Source organism: Gadus macrocephalus, chromosome 18 (genome assembly GCF_031168955.1).
Source record: "Gadus macrocephalus chromosome 18, ASM3116895v1".
In the NCBI taxonomy this organism is placed as follows: Eukaryota; Metazoa; Chordata; class Actinopteri; order Gadiformes; family Gadidae; genus Gadus; species Gadus macrocephalus.
The window spans coordinates 3,819,862-3,838,408 of NC_082399.1; the positions used below are offsets into that span (position 1 = coordinate 3,819,862).

Consider the following 18,547-nt stretch of genomic DNA (forward strand, 5'->3'; position numbering starts at 1 on the left):
TTGCAGTATTAGATATGACAATAACATTTACGTAGGCCTATTGTTATCGAAATACCGTTGGTTGTATCAGCCATAGGCTAATTGTGATTAATTAAAGACTCATCTTACCGTTCGTTTACTCAGGCTAAAGGGGTTTGGGTTTAAATTAGTTTATTAAAGACTATATTTTTATAGTTGTATTTTACAGAGTTTGGTCAATGCGTGTAAAAATAAATCTCGTTCAAATTACGTTTTTTTCAATCTGTGATTGCGGTGATGCGTTGTTCAAGCCGACACGGGTCTTACAACCGAAACGGGTGTTACAACCGTTTTTCTTTACACCATCCGCCGCAGTTGTTGAGCTCATACCCTGCTCCACCCTGCCTATCCTGTCTATCGACTTTCATAACGGACCATCTCCATTACGAAAGGATCGTCTTTACGCAGCAACATCTGCATCGAAATATAAAGGCTTTGAATGAGTAACTCCGAGGAAATAAAATAATCTCAACTGTCAGAGTAAGAAACAATTTGTGACAGTAATCACGTGGTTAAATTCGAGACATGCCTTGCTTTACATCATCAAAAATACACATTTTACAATTCAAATCAGGCTTACACATTTGGATTATTTATTAAGTGCCATTAAAGTCAATTTCCACATTTGATGAGGCCCATGAATGAATATAAAAAGGACATTAATATGTTGTGAATTTTTTTGTTACATTTAAATATGGACTATGAGCCTGGTGAACATGTAAATCCGTAGAAGATTACTGTCACAGAATATAATCTATAACAATGTCTACAGAGCGTGACATCATCGGGGCTCCAGCACTAAGTAGCCTATTGATTGACGTCGGTTATTATCGTCTGACTCACTGTGCTCGAGGACGGAAACCCTACACCAAAACGACTCTCCGATCCAGCACAAATAATCTATTCATATTTATACCAACCAAGAGGTCAAAATCAGTCTCATCCCTAAGACCATGAGGTCAGGGGATGGATCAGATGTTCCCAGGATGGAGCCTGGTTCTGAACCATGGCCCTCTTGGCGCTGGGAGCCAGCGAGGGTCTCCCAGGTTTTCCTCATCCCACAGGGTTAGGCAGCTCATCCTGGTCCTTTGAAGAGCTCATGGCCTGTGTAGAAGGGGTCTTCTCACAATTAAAGAACAATCAACTGTGATAAGTGACGGCTCGGCATATCGCCTTGATTCTTCTTCAGGGCCTTACAATACGGCCTCTATTTGTGTTGCCACTGGTGAGCGTCCACCATCCGGTCGCCAAGGACTTCTCAGAACTTCCTCAACATCCTGACCTATTCCAGTTGGTTAGCGCACCGTAAATAAGTCCCGTCTCAGATTCCACGCAATGAGGTTTCCACCACCGGAGGCAGAACGTCTGTAGTGGATCTGAAGAGATGAGCTGTCCCTGCGTCATGCCCTCTGTCCCCGCTCTCCTTCAGGATTGGCTGAGCAGATACGGGTACCTCCCACCCCCGGACCCTCGCACCGGCAGGATGCAGACCAGGGACGGCCTGGAGAGGGCCATCAGAGTCATGCAGCGCTTCGGGGGGCTCCGGGAAAGCGGCCAGCTGGGTATGTCTGGGTCTCCGGGACCACCTGTTTCCTCTCAGGCTAAATGTATCTCCTGTGTCCTGGGAAACCACATGGTGGTTTATTCTACATGTATGTCCGGCCTATATTCTATGTGTGCCTGGTATAATTCTACATGTGTTCATGTATAATTATACCACACATACGTGTAGAATTATACCACACATATGTGTGTGGTATAATTCTACATGTTTGTGTGGTATAATTCTACATGTATGTGTGGTATAATTCTACTGTTTCTACATGTGTGTCTGGTATAATTCTCCATGCACAATATGTGTGGTATAATTCTACTGTATGTCTGGTATAAGTCTACGTGCATGTCTGGTATAATTTCTATATATATGTGGGGTATTATTCTAGATGTATGTCCTGTAGGTCCACACGTGTGTCCCATGTGCTTCCACATGTGTGTCCTGGGGGGGGGATCAGTGGGCACAGATTAAACCAGCCATCACCACTCACACCACTCAGATCTCCTGCATGGCAGCATGGAGCATCAGGTCATGGGTCATTATCAGCAAACCTGGAAACGAGGAATACCACCAGGTGGCTCCTCCTCCAGTCACAGGGGTCCCATGCCGCTGTCATGTGTGTGGCGTGTTCTCCTCCAGTCGCAGGGGTCCCATGCAGGGCGTCATGCGTGTTTAATAAACATGTTTTATTTTGCTTGTTTCATTGCATTTAATCTAATTAATTAATTAAGGGTGCCACTAGAGGGCGTCCCCGACACATTTGTCGCCCTAGGCGATCGCCTAGGTCGCCTATGCCAATCGCCGGCCTTGTGTTCCCCCTCAGACGCAGACACCCTGAAGCTCATGGCCACGCCCCGCTGCTCGCTGCCCGACATCGTGGGGCACGAGGACATGCTGAAGAAGAGGAAGAGGAGGAGGCGCTACGCCCTGTCGGGTCTGCAGTGGGACAAGAAGGACCTGACCTGGAGGTACACACGCGCACGCACACAGACACGCATGCACGGGCGCCCACACACACACACACTCACTCACACACACACACACACACACACACACACACACACACACACACACACACACACACACACACACACACACACACACACACACACACACACACACACACACACACACACACACACACACACGGACTATCAGTCTACTGTCGGTCTGTCGGTCAATCAGACAGGCAGAAAGACAGACAGATGGATAGATCAATAAATGGATGAATGATGGATGGATGAATTGATGAATGGATGACAGATGGATAGATGATGAATGTGTGGATGGAGGATTTTTTCAATAGCTGGATGGGTTAATTGATGAGTGGGTTAATTGATTGACTGGTGTATCGATTGAGAGAGGTTGGATGATGAATGAATAGACGACCATATGGAAACTTAATATGACACCAGTACAGTGCGTTTTAAAATTCATGTTGCATATTGTAAAATGATTGCATAGAACAGTGGTGCGTGGTCGAAGATGTTAAAGTTGACAGCGCCGCATTTTGTAAGACAAGATCATCACAAGATTAAATTAATCTTCATTGATTGTGTTAAAACATTAAAACATAACTGTTTTTTCATAAAATACATGATTTTGAACGGTTATGAATGCAGTTTAAAGGGTGAAAGCTCGTTTGACTCGGTTTTTACGCATGTGACACAGCGCAACAGCTCCCCCTAGTGGTTACTTCCTCATTGTCCTGACGTTCCCCTACTAGTAGTGGAGGTCTTCATCGATACGAATCAGGCGGTGTGGGTACCGGATTGACTCGGCTGCCAGATCGACTCGGGGTCCTGCGCTTACAGATGACGTGTCGACACTTGACGTATCGACACAAGTCAACGGACAAAACCCGGAAGGGTTGTTTATAAACGGGGCTCAAGATTTGAAAAGAAGGCTCAGTCCGTTTGGGTTTTGATTTCATTGAACGCAGCCCGTTCTTTCGCACAAACATAGCCATTGGAAACACGTCTAAAAGCACTGATGAATGCATGTAACCCAGTTCCTGTTAGGTACTCTCATTCTGAAGGAGGAGAACGGAAGTGTCTGCATGTGGGTCGCTGTTTTGACTCTGTTGGGAGCGCTGGAAATAGAGTGGATCGCCCCGTTCAGTGAATGGAGTTAACCGATTCTTCTTTTATATATAACCCAAGTATAGGCAAGAATAATTTGTACATTAGATTATTATTCATAGATTAGAAAACAAAAGGAGATCGTTAATACTTGGGAATAACATGGGAATGAATGAAACGCGCATGCGAATTTAAAAGACAGCGTTTACAGGTAGTGCGTCATTATTGCGCATCTAGGACCCGAGTCGATCTGGCAGCCGAGTCAATCCGACACCCACACCGGTTCTACGGGGGTGCATAAGCATGCATTGCACCCCCAAAAAAAATGTTTGCACCCTCAATTGAAAAAAGGATGGAGTGAACATTTTTTAATAAATATGATAAAAATAATAAAATACTTGCCCACAAAACAAATTGTAATTAGCTCGTGACAATTTCCATTAAATACCATTGTTTGATGCATTTATTTTGTTCACTAAACCGATGAGAACTTTATTATTATTATGACAGGTGCGCGTTAACTGCGCCCCGGCCAGCGGCCGGTGTCGTGTGCAAAATGCGCGCACCCATGTATATAGTATATCTATGGCGCGCACGGCAGCGTCGTCGAACTTCTTCGGCAGCAACAGTTAAGCATTTAGCAATGGATATCCGAAAATCGCTCAAAAAGAACACCGCAGAACTTATCAACTCCATCAAACATTAACCAGAGCAGGGAGTAGGATGGATCCTGTGCCCCCTGGTGGATCCAGTGTGCCACTGTCTTTCAACCTCCTACAGTCTCCGCTCCCCAGCTTGTTGTTCGTTCATGAATACTGGAGGGGCAGTTATTTTGAAAATGGCTGCTGACAGCCTGTTGTCTGAACAAGTTACTATTTGAATGACATTGTAAAATCATTTGTTCTCACAAAGCTTATTTTATTAATGTATTACATGTATTATGTTCATAAGAACCCATATTTGTCAGTTGTGTTTTGATTATATTTTTTTACAATCTTTTGAACTTTAAGAAAGGCACTATGTATTACTAATTATTTTTTGTGAAATGAACATTACTAATTGGGTTTTATCTGTCAGCATTAAGAGTTTTGGGCAGCAGAATAAGCACTTTAAGTTGTTCATATACAGGTGCATCTCATAATATTAGAATATCAGGGAAATGCTCTTTTTTGGTAATTTATTTTTACATCAATTATCTTATTTTTAATTCAAAAGGTGAAAGTTCCATATAATCTAGATGTATTAGACATTAAGTGATATATTTCAAGCATTATCTTGTGAATGTAAAATTATTTTGTGACATTTAATGGTTCACTTGTATAAATGCAGAGCATGTTTTATTTTTAAGTTGACAATGACAATGTTACATTATTTAGTCTCACAAGGCTAGTGGTGCTTGAAAGTATTTTAACCTCTTGAGCCTTTTCGAATTTGATTTAATTTAACCATTATTCATTCATTTTTATCAATACCAGTATTTTTTTATATGCAATAACAGATGTGTGTGCGTTTATAAATTCCACATTTTTATTTTCCGAAAATCAATTGTTAAAACAAATTATTTGCCAACTTTTGTTTGTGCAAAAGTAGGTGAACCCTGAGCTGCATTGCTTAAATCGAGCAGGTAAACACAATCAGGTGGGATAAATGTAGTGATGAAATGGACCAATGTAATGAGAGATCTTTAGGGAAGAAATTGGGCGGCACTAGATAAAACAGATCAAACTGGGTAGGTTTAGGCTCACCAAAGTGAACCCGTTCAGGTTAATCACTAAATGTGTCCCACCTGATTGTGTTTACATGCTCGATTTAAGCAATGCAGCTCAGGGTTTACTAACTTTTGCACACAAGTAAGCAAATAATTGTTTTATTTGAATCTTTAACCATACAATTGATTTCTGGAGATTTTATTTTAATTGATAAACACACACCTCTTATTTAATGTAAAGCATAATATTGATATAAATGAATTAATAATGGTTAAATACAATTACAATTAGGCTCAAGAGGTTGACATACTTTCTAGCAGCACTGTGTGTCAACAACAGCTTATTTTAGTTATGTATTATGTTCATAAGCACCCATATTTGCCAGTTGTGTTTTGATTGTATTTATTTACAATCGTGTTAAGTTTAAGAGGCACTATTACTCATTACTTTTTGTGAAGGTAACATTAGTAATTGGGTTGTATTGTTAAATGCAAGACAGAGAAAGGCAGTGCAAAAAGCCATGACCTTTAGTGGTTCACTTTGGTAAATACAGAAAAAAGTTCAAAGTTGGAAGTGTTCTTTCCTTGTTCAGCTAAAATCGGTTTTATTTTTAAGTGACAATGTGAACGAAAATGTACAATTATTTGCCATGTCAAATATCCTACCACAATTTAGTAAAAAAAATGTTATTTTTGCATTGTAGTCACATGTTATTTTTTCAGTGCATAATTCTGTTCTTTTTTACACCTCACACATCACAAATATCAAAAACCTATCTCGTATCCAAAGCTTGGATATCAATAAGCTAATGTTGCAGCTGAAATGTTCTCCACATCACAAGACATGATGTGATACTATCTTTTAAGCACAGTGATTGTTTTTCTCCCAACATGTCAGTAGAACTACCTAGAAGTGCTTGTCTATAAAGGCCTGTGTAAAAAGCAAAGTCTGAACTGAAGCTGGGTAGCTGGTTTTGGTATAGTACTGTGCACCCCCTGTAATCTCAGATGCACCCCAAGGCATTCTGTTCTGGAACCGGGCCATACATTTTACAATTGTTGAACCACGTGACTCCTTTGCGGACCACTGAGTGAAGCCTAAGTGCATGTACAAGGAGCGCCATTTAATCATTAACTCTAAGCCTACCTGAATGTGACTGTCAACGTATGCATGTGAGTGAGGGTTCAGAGACGGTGTGGTTCAGCTGGTTAGGTATGTGGGTGTGGGACATATTTGAATTGTTGATTTACGATGCATTGAGTTATAGGCCAACTTGTATACCGGTCTTTTTACATTTACATTTAAATGAAGGGCATTTAGCAGGCGCTTTTATCCAAAGTGACTTACAATAAGTACATTTGTCATAAGAAAGTGAAAAAATATATTAACAATGTTCAGTGAAAAGCACTAACAATCGCTAGGTTAACTCATTCACCCATAACACTAACCCACTGAGCCGAATGTGACAAGCACAGGTTTGTTAATGTGTGTGTGTGTGTGCGTGTGTGCGTGTGTGCACGTTTGTGTGTGTGCCAGCAAAAGAACAACGCTCACCACTGGAATAAATCATGCTTTGACCGATTCAACCGTTGTCAACAGATCAGATCGAACTGTCCAGGCCAAATGTCCCCCGTCCACCCGTCCTCACTGCCCATCATCCAGTCCTCCCTGTGTTCCCCACTCCCTCCCTCCGCAGCGTCCACAGTCACCCGTCCGGCTCCTCTATGCCCATGGGGCAGGTGGAGAGGGTCCTGACGCAGGCCTTCACCGCCTGGAGCTCCGTCACCCCCCTGACCTTCACCCAGCTCCGCCAGGGCGACGGAGACATCAGGGTGGACTTCCACCGCTCGCTGCATGAGGACGGCTACCCCTTCGACGGCCTCGGGGGCACGCTGGCCCACGCCTTCTTCCCGGGGACGGACCCCATGGCCGGGGACACGCACTTCGATCTGGACGAGCCCTGGGGCCGCTCAGGTAGGGGACTGAGGAATTGGCGAGGGAGGGAGGGAGAGATGGAGGGAGGGAGGGAGGGAGGGAGGGAGAGATGGAGGGAGGGAGGGAGAGATGGAGGGAGGGAGGGAGAGATGGAGGGAGAGATGGAGGGAGGGAGGGAGGGAGAGATGGAGGGAGGGAGGGAGGGAGGGAGGGAGGGAGGGAGGGAGGGAGAGATGGAGGGAGGGAGAGATGGAGGGAGGGAGGGAGAGATGGAGGGAAGGAGGGAGGGAGGGAGGGAGGGAGGGAGAGATGGAGGGAGGGAGGGAGGGAGGGAGGGAGGGAGGGAGGGAGAGAGAGGTGGAGGGAGGGAGAGATGGAGGGAGGGAGGGAGAGGTGGAGGGAGGGAGAGATGGAGGGAGGGAGGGAGAGATGGAGGGAGGGAGGGAGAGGTAGAGGGAGGGAGAGATGGAGGGAGAGAGAGATGGAGGGAGAGAGAGGTGGAGGGAGGGAGAGGTGGAGGGAGGGAGAGATGGAGGGAGGGAGAGGTGGAGGGAGGGAGAGGTGGAGGGAGGGAGAGATGGAGGGAGAGAGAGGTAGAGGGAGGGAGAGATGGAGGGAGAGAGAGGTGGAGGGAGAGAGAGGTGGAGGGAGGGAGAGGTGGAGGGAGGGAGAGGTGGAGGGAGGGAGAGATGGAGGGAGGGAGAGATGGAGGGAGAGAGAGGTAGAGGGAGGGAGAGATGGAGGGAGAGAGAGGTGGAGGGAGGGAGAGGTGGAGGGAGGGAGAGATGGAGGGAGAGAGAGGTGGAGGGAGAGAGAGGTGGAGGGAGGGAGAGGTGGATGGATGGTTGGAGGGAGTGAGAGAATGATGGAGGGAGAGAGTGATGGAGGGAGGGAGGGAGAGATTGAGGGAGAGATGGATGGAGGGAGGGAGGGAGGGAGAGATGGATGATAGAATGATGGATGAATGGATCATCAAAAGATGGATGGTTGGATAGATGGCTCAATAGGTGAATGAGGAATTTAATGATGAGTTGAAAGATGATTTTAACATCCCTTCAAAACCCGTTTTACTTCTAAGAGCCAAAGACATGGTGTCTGATATTCATGAAGCCAATATGAGAAGCCAAAGAACAGTCCTGGATGTCACCTCACTTCCTTCTTGATTGTAGGCCCAGCTAGAGTATCAGTATCGAACTCACTGAACCGCTGGCTGGAAGACATGCCTAATATGAAGACTTGTGACCTCTCGAAATAGCTTCCTGTTGAAGTGGTTTGGTGAGCTTTAAGTTTCTCCCTGCAGGCTCGGATCAGGAAATCGACCTGTTCACCGTGGCGGTGCACGAGTTCGGCCACGCCCTGGGGCTCGGACATTCGTCCTCTCAGCTGTCCATCATGAAGCCGTACTACCAGGGCCCCGTGGGAGACGTCACCACCTACCGCCTCCCCGCGGACGACCGGCAGGCCATCCAGGAGGTGTACGGTGAGTCTGGTCCCGACCCTGACTCGAACACTGAGCCTGACCCTAAGCCTAACCCTGACCCTTAGCCTGACCCTAAGCCTGACCCTGACCCTAAGCCTGACCCTGACCCTAAGTCTCACCCTGACCCTTATCCTGACCCTAAGCCTGACCCTATGCCTGACCCTGACCTTAAGCCTGACCCTAAGTCTGACCGACCAACTGAAGTAGTGTGGGATTGAGGGATTTGTTGTTGTCACACCACTGAAAATATATACATGTATTCAAGTTTTATCACGTTATGTTGACTCCCGTTATGTCATTTAATTCTAATGATTGCTGATAGTTGCAAGTAATGTTACTCAAGTAAGAATAACATTATTGCTGAACATTGTTCTAACGATAAAATATTACCTTACGCCTTCGCTCTGGTTTTTAATAAATGTACGGTTCACCCCCACTTTGAGTTTAAGCTCCATTGCCTTTTCTATAGTTTCTAGAATGTGTCCTGCCAGTTATTGAAATCCCCTTATCAACCATAGGAAGTAACAGTTCATTAATGCCTGGTTTGAGGTTGAACATCAGGCTCATATATCCTCAACACAGCACAAGCACCCATTTGTTTTGTTCTTTTATCCATGCCGTGACCACCAGACTTGCTGCCTACCGTCGGTGGCTGCAACACATGCTCCATGTATGCAACACTCATACAATGTGGGCACACATCTCTTCCTTCCTGTTTTCGGACAGGAAATGTCGGAGCGGCATTTCACAAGTTCCCCTATTTACCCCCCAGGTGCCATCCATGGTGAAACACCGTACCCTAGTGACCCGAACCTCCCAGGACTGCCCCCGCCTCAGCCCCGGCCAACCAGGCAGTAAGTAGGTCTGCACTGGTTCCCACCGGTTCCCACTCTCTATACGAGAGGCGTTAGAGCTGGACGATTAATCGATTTTTAATCGTATTTCCAATTAATGGTTTAGGACGATTTTTTTTTGTTAAACAAAATCGTTTAGAAAACAATAAATAAAAAAAGAGTGTATAGAGTTTCCTTAAAGTCTGTGGCAACCATAAGCAGCAGCACATCATGTATTCCAACATCTTAAATTAAGGCACGCAGCAGAGTGGGAGATGTGTGCTATTTATTTTGCTTTTGTTAATGATTCTTATGCAAATAAAAATCCAAACCTAAATTCCAAACAAACAAATATATATTTTTCACTTAAAGAAACAAAAAATCAATTAAAATCGATAACGGGGATTAGTTTGAAAAATCTGAGCTTTTACTTTGTTGATGGTGATCCCACCGTTATACGTGGAGGCACGTGACTCCAGAAGGTTGCTAGTTCGATCCTTCCTAGAGTGTCGAGGTGTCCCTGAGCAACACACCCCGCCTTCAGTGCTCCCGTGGTGCTGGCTGTCGCCTTGCGTGGTTGACACCTCCGTTGGTGTGTGAATGTGTGCATGAATGGCTGAGCGCAATGTTGTAAACCGCTAAGAGTGGCCCCTAGTTAGAAAAGCACTACATAAATGCAGTCCGTTTACCATTTAATAAACGGCAGGTCTCGCCTCAAAGAGAGAACGACCAAATATAGCATCAGCCCGATCTTTTTACACTGTTTACACTGTTCTTAATCAGGAGGCCAATAGCATCCCTTCCAGCATTAATTGTTTTCACTTTGTCTGGAGCAGATATAACCTTGCTTAGGCTGACCAAACGTCCTCTTTTCCCCGGACATGTCCACTTTTTACGTCCCGTCCGGGGCGTCCGGGTTTTTTTTATTAATTGATGATAATGTCCGGTTTTCGGACATTATCTCGTCGCATATTTGTTTTTGCCTCGTCGCATATTTGTGTTTCTGGGTCTTTCACATAACCTACTAGTTATTACCATTGTATATGTCTATGGTTATTACGGCCTTCCAAGTTCTGGAAATGGTATCTCCCTTACGTTCCACCTTCTTGCGCGAGCTGACTGTAGAGAGAGTCTGTCATTGGGCGACCGATCTCAGGGTTGCCAGAGCCACGATAATTATCCTCCAAATACGACCATTTTTACTTTGCCATTTCCAATCTGGCAACATTGAGCACCTTGCCGCTTCCACTCTGTTTACAACAGCACATTACATCTGCAGCCATGCCTAAACGTAAATGTAAGTTCACGGACGAACTAAAGAAAAAATACCCATGTTTTCGCTTCGGCCGTGATGCTTCGGCCGAGGCGCCCCCGAGGACGAAGTGTCCTCTTTTTCACAAACTCAAATCTGGTCACCCTAACCTTGCTGTTACCTTTGTATAGCAGGAGAACTGAAGTCATTCACATGTGTTATGGAATAACCATTTCCCTATCCATTACACTCCCACTCTCACCAGTGACACCTTATCCTAGTAAGCTAACAGAGTTGGCCGACAGCGCGCGCTAAGTGTACCTTATCTGCTTTCACTCTGATACCGGAGCTGTCTCTACTGCTGAGTGTTTGATCCTCAGGCCCAACGTGGGACCTGAGTTTACTGAAAACAGGTCAGGGAGCATTGACATTTGGCTCGCTGCTCACAACGCTGTCGACATCGCTGTCTGGGGAATTCTACTAATGGCTATTTTTACCTGCACTATGCACTCTGCTACAGCATAGTTGGACAAGCTGCTTAGAAAGTGACCAGGCTACCATTCGCTCTGCAGTGAAGCTTCAATGTTCTCTCCTAGAGGAAAGACAAGTGACAGCGACATGGCAAACGATTTGACAAAGGAAGATAGCTAGATTGAAGCCGTTTAGTTTTTGTCAGTCTAAGGGGAATGTGACCCTCCCTATCAAAAGAGTCATAGTTGGCCCAACTCCCAGCTAATAAAATTCATCTAGAGCAACAAAACCTATCCCTAAAATTAAGATAACACAGCGTATTAAGTTATATAGTCATACTATACACTCCAAATGCATACTTCTTAAAGTTCCTATAAGTGTTGGGAGGCATTCCATGCGTCAAACACAAGTTTGTAAGGTATAGGGAGTAGTTCCATTCGTTCTTCTGAGCGAGAATGTCCTTCTGTAAGGTGTTATCTTTCAGATTAGCTGTCAGGGTGGCTGAGGTGCACTCGAGGAGCAAGGCACCTGAAACCCCCACTGCTCTCCGGTGCTGCACTGCGGCCATCCTCTGCTCCGGGTATGCCAAGTGTGCACGTGTTCACCGGCTCCCGGATGGGTCAAAAGCAGAGGAAAGAATTTCCCCCAAAAGGGGTAAATAAAGGATAACTTTACTCAACTTAGGTGAACTTCCTCCAGTGAATACTGATCATTTATGTGATTGTGTGATTTTGAACTCTCTCAGGGAGCGGAAGTGAGGGGGTGTAACTCTCTGTACATCTCGGTCAAACACATATCTGGTACATCTTTTGACAAATCCAAGGCGGTTGAGCAATGTCCTCCATTGGTCGAATGCTTGATGGCTTTTGCAGAGAGAGGCTTATCTCTAATATTATGAACAACTTCAGCTTTGTTTCTGAAGTCCGAGAAGAGAAGCTGTGATATTTTAACAAAGGCTTCTTTCCTGAATTTCCGTCTTTTGGACAGGCTTTTCATTGCAAACCATCTCGTGAGCGGCCACATAACTCACAGCAGCAGTTGAATTTGGATCCAATTATTGAAATCATATCGGCTTTCCACTGCGGGTCCCAAACCTCTTCTTTGTTCATCTCCAGATGGATGCGTGTTTTTTTTTTTCTGGAAATGTCTTTCAACGATACATCTTTCTTTGTGTGTGTGTGTGTGTGTGTGTGTGTGTGTGTGTGTGTGTGTGTGTGTGTGTGTGTGTGTGTGTGTGTGTGTGTGTGTGTGTGTGTGTGTGTGTGTGTGTGTGTGTGTGTGTGTGTGTGTGTGTGTGTGTGTGTGCCCTCGGTCTCTGCCACCTTTCCAAATTTCTTTTTTGTGTCTTTAATTTCACCCATCATACGGATGTGCTTCTGCCGGCTGGCATCGATACTAAAAGACCAGGAGAGGCTTCCAACGAGCCGTATCCCGAGGCATAGCCCATTGCATTGTGGGCAGCCCGCACGGCAACGCAGGATCACACAAACATTGCAGTCAACATTCGTATCTGTGTGTTCGTGTTTTGATGCCTGCTATGTCAAACATGTGGAAAGGCTTTGGCCTGACCTTCCACCCGTATCATTTGATGAATGGTCACAATGGTAAATGTTGGTGGATCAAAGGTGCAGACTATAATTTGAAAAAGTTTCGATGAAAACAAGTAATTGTTGACAATTATAGAACCTGCTGTTCTAGTCAGAACAAATGGCTTCTGAACATGGGTCTTAAGAGCGGCGCCATGTTTAGATCCGTCTGGATTGGCCCATCAGATTTAGATCCACAATCTTATGCCCGCTATTGATGAGTTGGTGACGTCTTTACAAAACCGTTTTCAGAGTAAACTCGCTGTTAGATTGAATAGTTAATGCGAATAGCTTTAATCACCCATTGTCCTGACAAACAGACAATGACAGTCACGTCACTGAAGGGTGACTGGTTTGTCTTGGCTTTGTGCCAGGAGTCAGTGGCTTGAAGAAGAGAAGGAACCACATGTAGCTTAGGACACAGCACTTTGGTGACACGACTGACGTTAATGGATGGAGCCTTTGAGATGCTCACAGTCCCAAGGTGACGCTTGATTAAGTAAATATGTCGTTAGAGACTCGCTGTTCAAAGTGGATTCAGATACATGAAGCATATAACCAGTTTTTTCAACGAAAGATCACCTCCCTGACGTGAAGCGTCTTTACATTTATCTCCCAGGCTAATAATAATGAGTGAAAAAATGTAGACACGTACACAGAAAGGGGGCACACACGGTTAGAGCCAGAATAATACATAGTTGACAGAACTTACAGAGGCAGTCATCCTTGACAGTAAGAAGATGTGTGAGGGCCATGCATGCAGAGCGTATGGTACAGAAAAGGACCTCGATGAGTTACATGGTGATGCTTGGCTCAGGCATCCCACAGGCATCCTCACCTCTTTTTAGATTAGATATTATCCAACTTTATTGACATTGCACAAGTAAGGACAACCAGTACAACGAAATGCAGTTTACATCTAACCAGTAGTGCAACCCTTAAAAAGTTATTTTCCTTATAGCACTGCTTAAATTAAAAAATAAATTAGACACAGATTGCATGTCCATTATTAAAGTGCATAGGAGTGGTTAGTGAGGTCCCCCCTTCACTTTAGGCGTCTTTGAGTGTTATTAATTATTATTATTATTCATGTTTAACCTCTGTTTTCCTTTTATTCCTAGTCTGTTTTACATAGTTTTGAATGATGACTATATGCTCTGTAAGGTGACCTTGGGTGTCTTGAAAGGCGCCTCTAAATTAAATGTAGTATTATTATTATTATTATAGAGTTCTGATGAATCAGACAGACCATAGTCCATAGATAGAGTGCAGTATGAGGATATAAAGTGAATTGTGGAAGTGCATTAATAAAGTGTCTGCTGCTCTATCGTGCTATAAGGCTCTGATAATGCACTTGACAGAGTCAAACCTTCTGTGGGACCCTCCGTTAACGTTGTCCGTTCCATTCCAGCTCAGACCCCACGTTCCAGGATCGATGCACTGGGAGATTCGACGCTGTGGCCAACGTCCGCGGGGAGGTGTTCCTGTTCAGAGGTACGGCGTCGGCTGGGGCCTCCTCTTCCTCACCGGTGTGAATACGCACCCTAAAATCAGAAAAAGTGGGAGTGTTCACCCAGATGTTTGATGGATCTATCAGCTGTGTGACGGACTGGTTAATCTGTTCCGCGGATTTGGACCAACCCATTAAGAGATCAGGGTGACACGGCCACTTGAGGTGGGCCTCGTTTTCGAATTGCTTGTGATGGCTCGCCAACCTCACAACCTGGTCAGAAGGAGAGTGCTCACGTTCTCTGCTCTCTTCCAGGCCGGTACTTTTGGAGAACCGCCCGAGACGGGTCGTTGAATTCGCTGAACCCGGCCCTCATCAATAACTTCTGGATGGGCCTCCCAGCAGACACCAGCAAGATCGACGCCGTGTACGAGAGGAGGAGCGACAGCAGCATCATCTTCTTCATCGGTGAGTGGGACCTTTTTGTTTAAGTGTTGGTATTCGGGCTGAGATTTAATTTTTAGGCCATCTTGGTTTTTCAAACCAAACCCGATTATCTATTTCAAACGATTTTTTTCTATAGCCTAAGTGAAAAAACAATATTAAGATGGATTTTATTTGAAGAATAATAATGATGAAAAGAAAAATAAATAACACACATCTCCCACTCTGCTGCGTGCCACAGTTTAGATGTTGGAATACCTGTGAACTCCTGCTGCTTTTGGTTGCCACAGACTTTAAGCAAACCCTACACACTCACTTTAATATAATTATCATTGATTTTCTTTAAAAAAAAAATCATCCTGAACCATTAATTTGAATTACTATTACAAATCGATTAATCGCCAAATAAATAAAGGTTTTCAATGTACTTTATTACACTGATTCCCAACTGGCGGTACGGTTGGGACTGAATAATCAGGACTGAATTAGAATTTGTACTTTTTTTTATAGATTGTTGTGGCTGATCAATTAAGTTAAGACCAGAGTAGAAACAATCATCTGTGCCATTTTAAACGAGTAGGCCACTACAATGGTAAGGATAATGTTAGATGATAGTGGTATATAGTGGTTTCTAGGCCACTAAACTGCTAAGGATAATGTTAGATGATAATGGTATAATAGTAGTACCTAGGCCACTACAATGCTAAGGACAATGTTAGATGATAATGGTATCGTAGCAGTTTCTAGGCCACTACAATACTAAGGATAATGTTAGATGATAATGGTATAGTAGCAGTTTCTAGGCCACTACAATACTAAGGATAATGTTAGATGTTAATGGCATAATAGCATTTCCTAGGCCACTACAGAATAAGAAACCAGGCTTGATGGCTTGACAATGAGACGTAAACAATGTGAACATATGCCCTGAAAGTAAACCAGGAACGTAACTTGATATCGAGGAATGCTTAAAATGTAGAAAACGTTTACAAAATTCCCTTAACAGGATTATCAGGTTTTATTTCCCTAAACGTAGCCCCTATGTGAGGAGGCCTCATGCCACCTTATACTTTAGTTTCTCGGTTAAATATGACTGTCTAATATAAGTTCAGAGGGAAACTGTTGTGGCCTGGCGTCGATGAAGGTGCGTTTGATCCGTACTGGCAGGTCTGCAAGCTGGGCAGCATGTGTAGCTCGCTGCCCTTACGTTCACATCTGGGGCGCTGAGTAGATGCTTTAAGCCAAAGCGACATACAATAAGTACATTTGTCAGAAGAAAGATAAACGACAATAAATGGCTGTCAGTACAGTGAGGATGTTCATGGAACCAGCTGCCAAACATAACAATCGCTAGGTTAACCCATTCCCTGTATACAACAAAGATGGCTAGGACGAGACGCTACACCAGGGCTATTCAACCTCCTTATCAAGCGGGCCGAAAAGGAAAACCACTGGGGGTTCATGGGCCACACAGAGTAAAACTACGTGAATGAATCGCTACAATTAAATCGTACTTAAAGTAGTGTTAACTTAATATATATTAGTACTACTACATGGAATAAACTTGTCAGACGCATTCCTTCCTTCTACACTTTTAATCGTATCATTATAAAAGATTTTGGACACGTATTTAGAATTAAACAATGTTGTTTGAATCATCACAAAACAGAACTACTGTACATGAGACATTTTGAGCCAGTGAGTCAGTGAGAAAGATTGCACGGCCTTGTTTGCCTAGTTTGGCTCATCCTGAGACACTCATGCAGCTTCTCATAGGTCGTGGAGCAACGTGCCCTTGTTCTGATGGCATTCATATGAGAAAAGCTAGACTCACACGTATCGGTTGAGCCAAACATTGTCAGAATAAGTGATGCCAGTTCCTGATTGTGGGGTACTGATACTGGCTAGTATCACCGGCTAGGCTACACACAGAAACCTGATTTGCATGCAACTATGTTTCTCCTTTATTTTATTTCTTTTTTGCATGCAACCTCTTGCGGGCCAGAAAAAAATTAAGAGGGGCCGCATTTGGCCCACGGGCCGCTAGTTGAATAGGCCTGTGCTACGCAATGCTATGTAGCATTCTTAAGTGCCAGGACGTACAACATACAATAAGTGCGTTAGATGGGTTTTGGCGGGCAAAGGGGGGGAGGCGATGCAGAGTTTAGCCGCAGATGTGGCATTCTGCTAGAAATAACCTTCGCAAACCCCCCTCCCGCCCAGGTGCTCAGTACTGGGTGTTCAAGGACACCCAGGCCCGGGAGGGCTACCCCAGGCCCCTGTCCGATTGGGGAATGATGACCGGGACGGGGGCACCCGTGGACAGGGTGGACGCTGCCTTCGTCTGGGCTCACAACGGGAAGACCTACCTGTTCAGCGGCGGCGAGTTCTGGAGGTTCGACGAGAGCAGCGCGTCCCAGCAGGGGGGGATCCGGCCGCAGGAGCCAGGGTACCCCAAGAGCGCCAACCTCTGGAGGGGGGTCCCCGCCCATGTGGATGACATCATCAGCTGGGGCGAAGGTAGGGCGTGGCCTTCGACAGCTGGGACCGTGTTTTTTTTTTGTTTGTCCTCGACATCAGAGCAGTGGAATCACTCTACTGTAAATCTTCTGTTTTTAGGTGACGCCTACTTCTTCAAGGACAACCTCTACTGGGTTCTGAAGAAAGGCGGGATGGACGAGGACAACGTCACGCCCAAGTCCATCGCCGTTGATTGGCTGAGGTGCCCGGCACCCACCCCGACCACAGACAGGCCGCGGCCAAAGGACTGCAGCTGTGCCCTGAGCGCGGCCAGGCCTCTGCTCCGTGGCAGTGGGCTGCTCCTGTTGTCTCTGCTGGGGCTGGCCTGGACGCTGGCTGGAGAGTAGAGAGAACATCCCCTGAAGGACTGCAGGAGGACCTCCAAAACGCCCTTGTGATTGTGAGCGTTGTTCTTAAAGGGGACATATTACACCACCAGGTGTGAGTTTGATTAGCCTTACAAGTCGTTTTGAAAATCTCTAATCGCACCTGGTGGTGTAACCCTACATGCCCACTACCTCCGTCAGTCCGTAATATGTCCCTTAAATTCGCTCACACACACACTCGGTACCTTGATCTCACTGGTTTATGAATTGGAACCGTGTTTAGTTTTCTTACGGCAGGGGTTTCTACCTAATGGTCAGGACATCAGGAGCAAGTCTGTTCTGAAGGTACCGTCTACCTCGGCGTTCATCGAGACAGCTTTTCACAAAAGACAATGAAATAATTATGCAATATGCAATATTTTTAAGCATAAATGTTCAATATACAGGGGTGGCCCATTTGTTTAAAATGATGATACGACCGGCTATGAATGACACGTTCCTGCTTCTCAGGTAGTTAGAATGATAATTCTAACTTTTGCATTTTAAGTCAATAATTAGGAAGCGGATACACATTATGGATCAATCATTTAGGGACAAGGTGTGATAAATAAGTGGATTTTTTTGTAAATATTACTTAATTGTAGCTGTCCACTTGGTTCATTTTATTGCTTAGTTTCTCTTTACTTTTTCAAAACAAAGATACTCAATTCAATAAACGTAGGTATAATAAAGTGTTTTACTTTTGCATTGTATAGCGTCTTCCCCTAGCTATCATGTAGCATAACTGTACCGACAGCGATAAGTTTCCATTTCTTCTGACAAATGTACTTACTGTAAGTCGCTTTGGATAAAAGCGACTTACAGGGAGGGGTAAATGTATCTTAACC

The 18,547-nt window shown here is 44.8% G+C and overlaps 1 protein-coding gene and 2 long non-coding RNA genes across 3 annotated transcripts; all 3 read left to right on the top strand.

Annotated features, from left to right (window-relative positions):
• Window positions 1-1,318: 1,318 nt before the first annotated feature.
• mmp25b (matrix metallopeptidase 25b) lies at window positions 1,319-18,405 on the top strand. The gene is made up of 9 exons (XM_060035987.1): window positions 1,319-1,580; window positions 2,397-2,541; window positions 7,060-7,337; window positions 8,599-8,778; window positions 9,551-9,632; window positions 14,332-14,414; window positions 14,686-14,838; window positions 17,038-17,334; window positions 17,434-18,405. The coding sequence occupies exons 1-9, from the start codon at window positions 1,403-1,405 to the stop codon at window positions 17,679-17,681; spliced, it is 1,644 nt and encodes a 547-aa protein (XP_059891970.1). The 5' UTR covers window positions 1,319-1,402; the 3' UTR covers window positions 17,682-18,405.
• On the top strand, window positions 2,549-6,058 carry LOC132445975 (uncharacterized). Its single transcript, XR_009522751.1, has 2 exons — window positions 2,549-5,896; window positions 5,938-6,058. It is a non-coding gene; the product is annotated as an uncharacterized LOC132445975 (long non-coding RNA).
• LOC132445976 (uncharacterized) lies at window positions 11,615-14,325 on the top strand. The gene is made up of 3 exons (XR_009522752.1): window positions 11,615-11,761; window positions 12,167-13,944; window positions 14,150-14,325. It is a non-coding gene; the product is annotated as an uncharacterized LOC132445976 (long non-coding RNA).
• Window positions 18,406-18,547: the final 142 nt, after the last annotated feature.

Bases quoted from the DNA above. Each gene is read 5' to 3' on its own strand.
- mmp25b (XM_060035987.1), top strand. From the start codon at position 1,403: ATGAGCTGTCCCTGCGTCATGCCCTCTGTCCCCGCTCTCCTTCAGGAT. The intron at 1,581-2,396 runs GTATGTCTGGGT...GTTCCCCCTCAG, and splicing joins CCGGGAAAGCGGCCAGCTGG to ACGCAGACACCCTGAAGCTC. The intron at 9,633-14,331 runs GTAAGTAGGTCT...GTTCCATTCCAG, and splicing joins CAGCCCCGGCCAACCAGGCA to CTCAGACCCCACGTTCCAGG.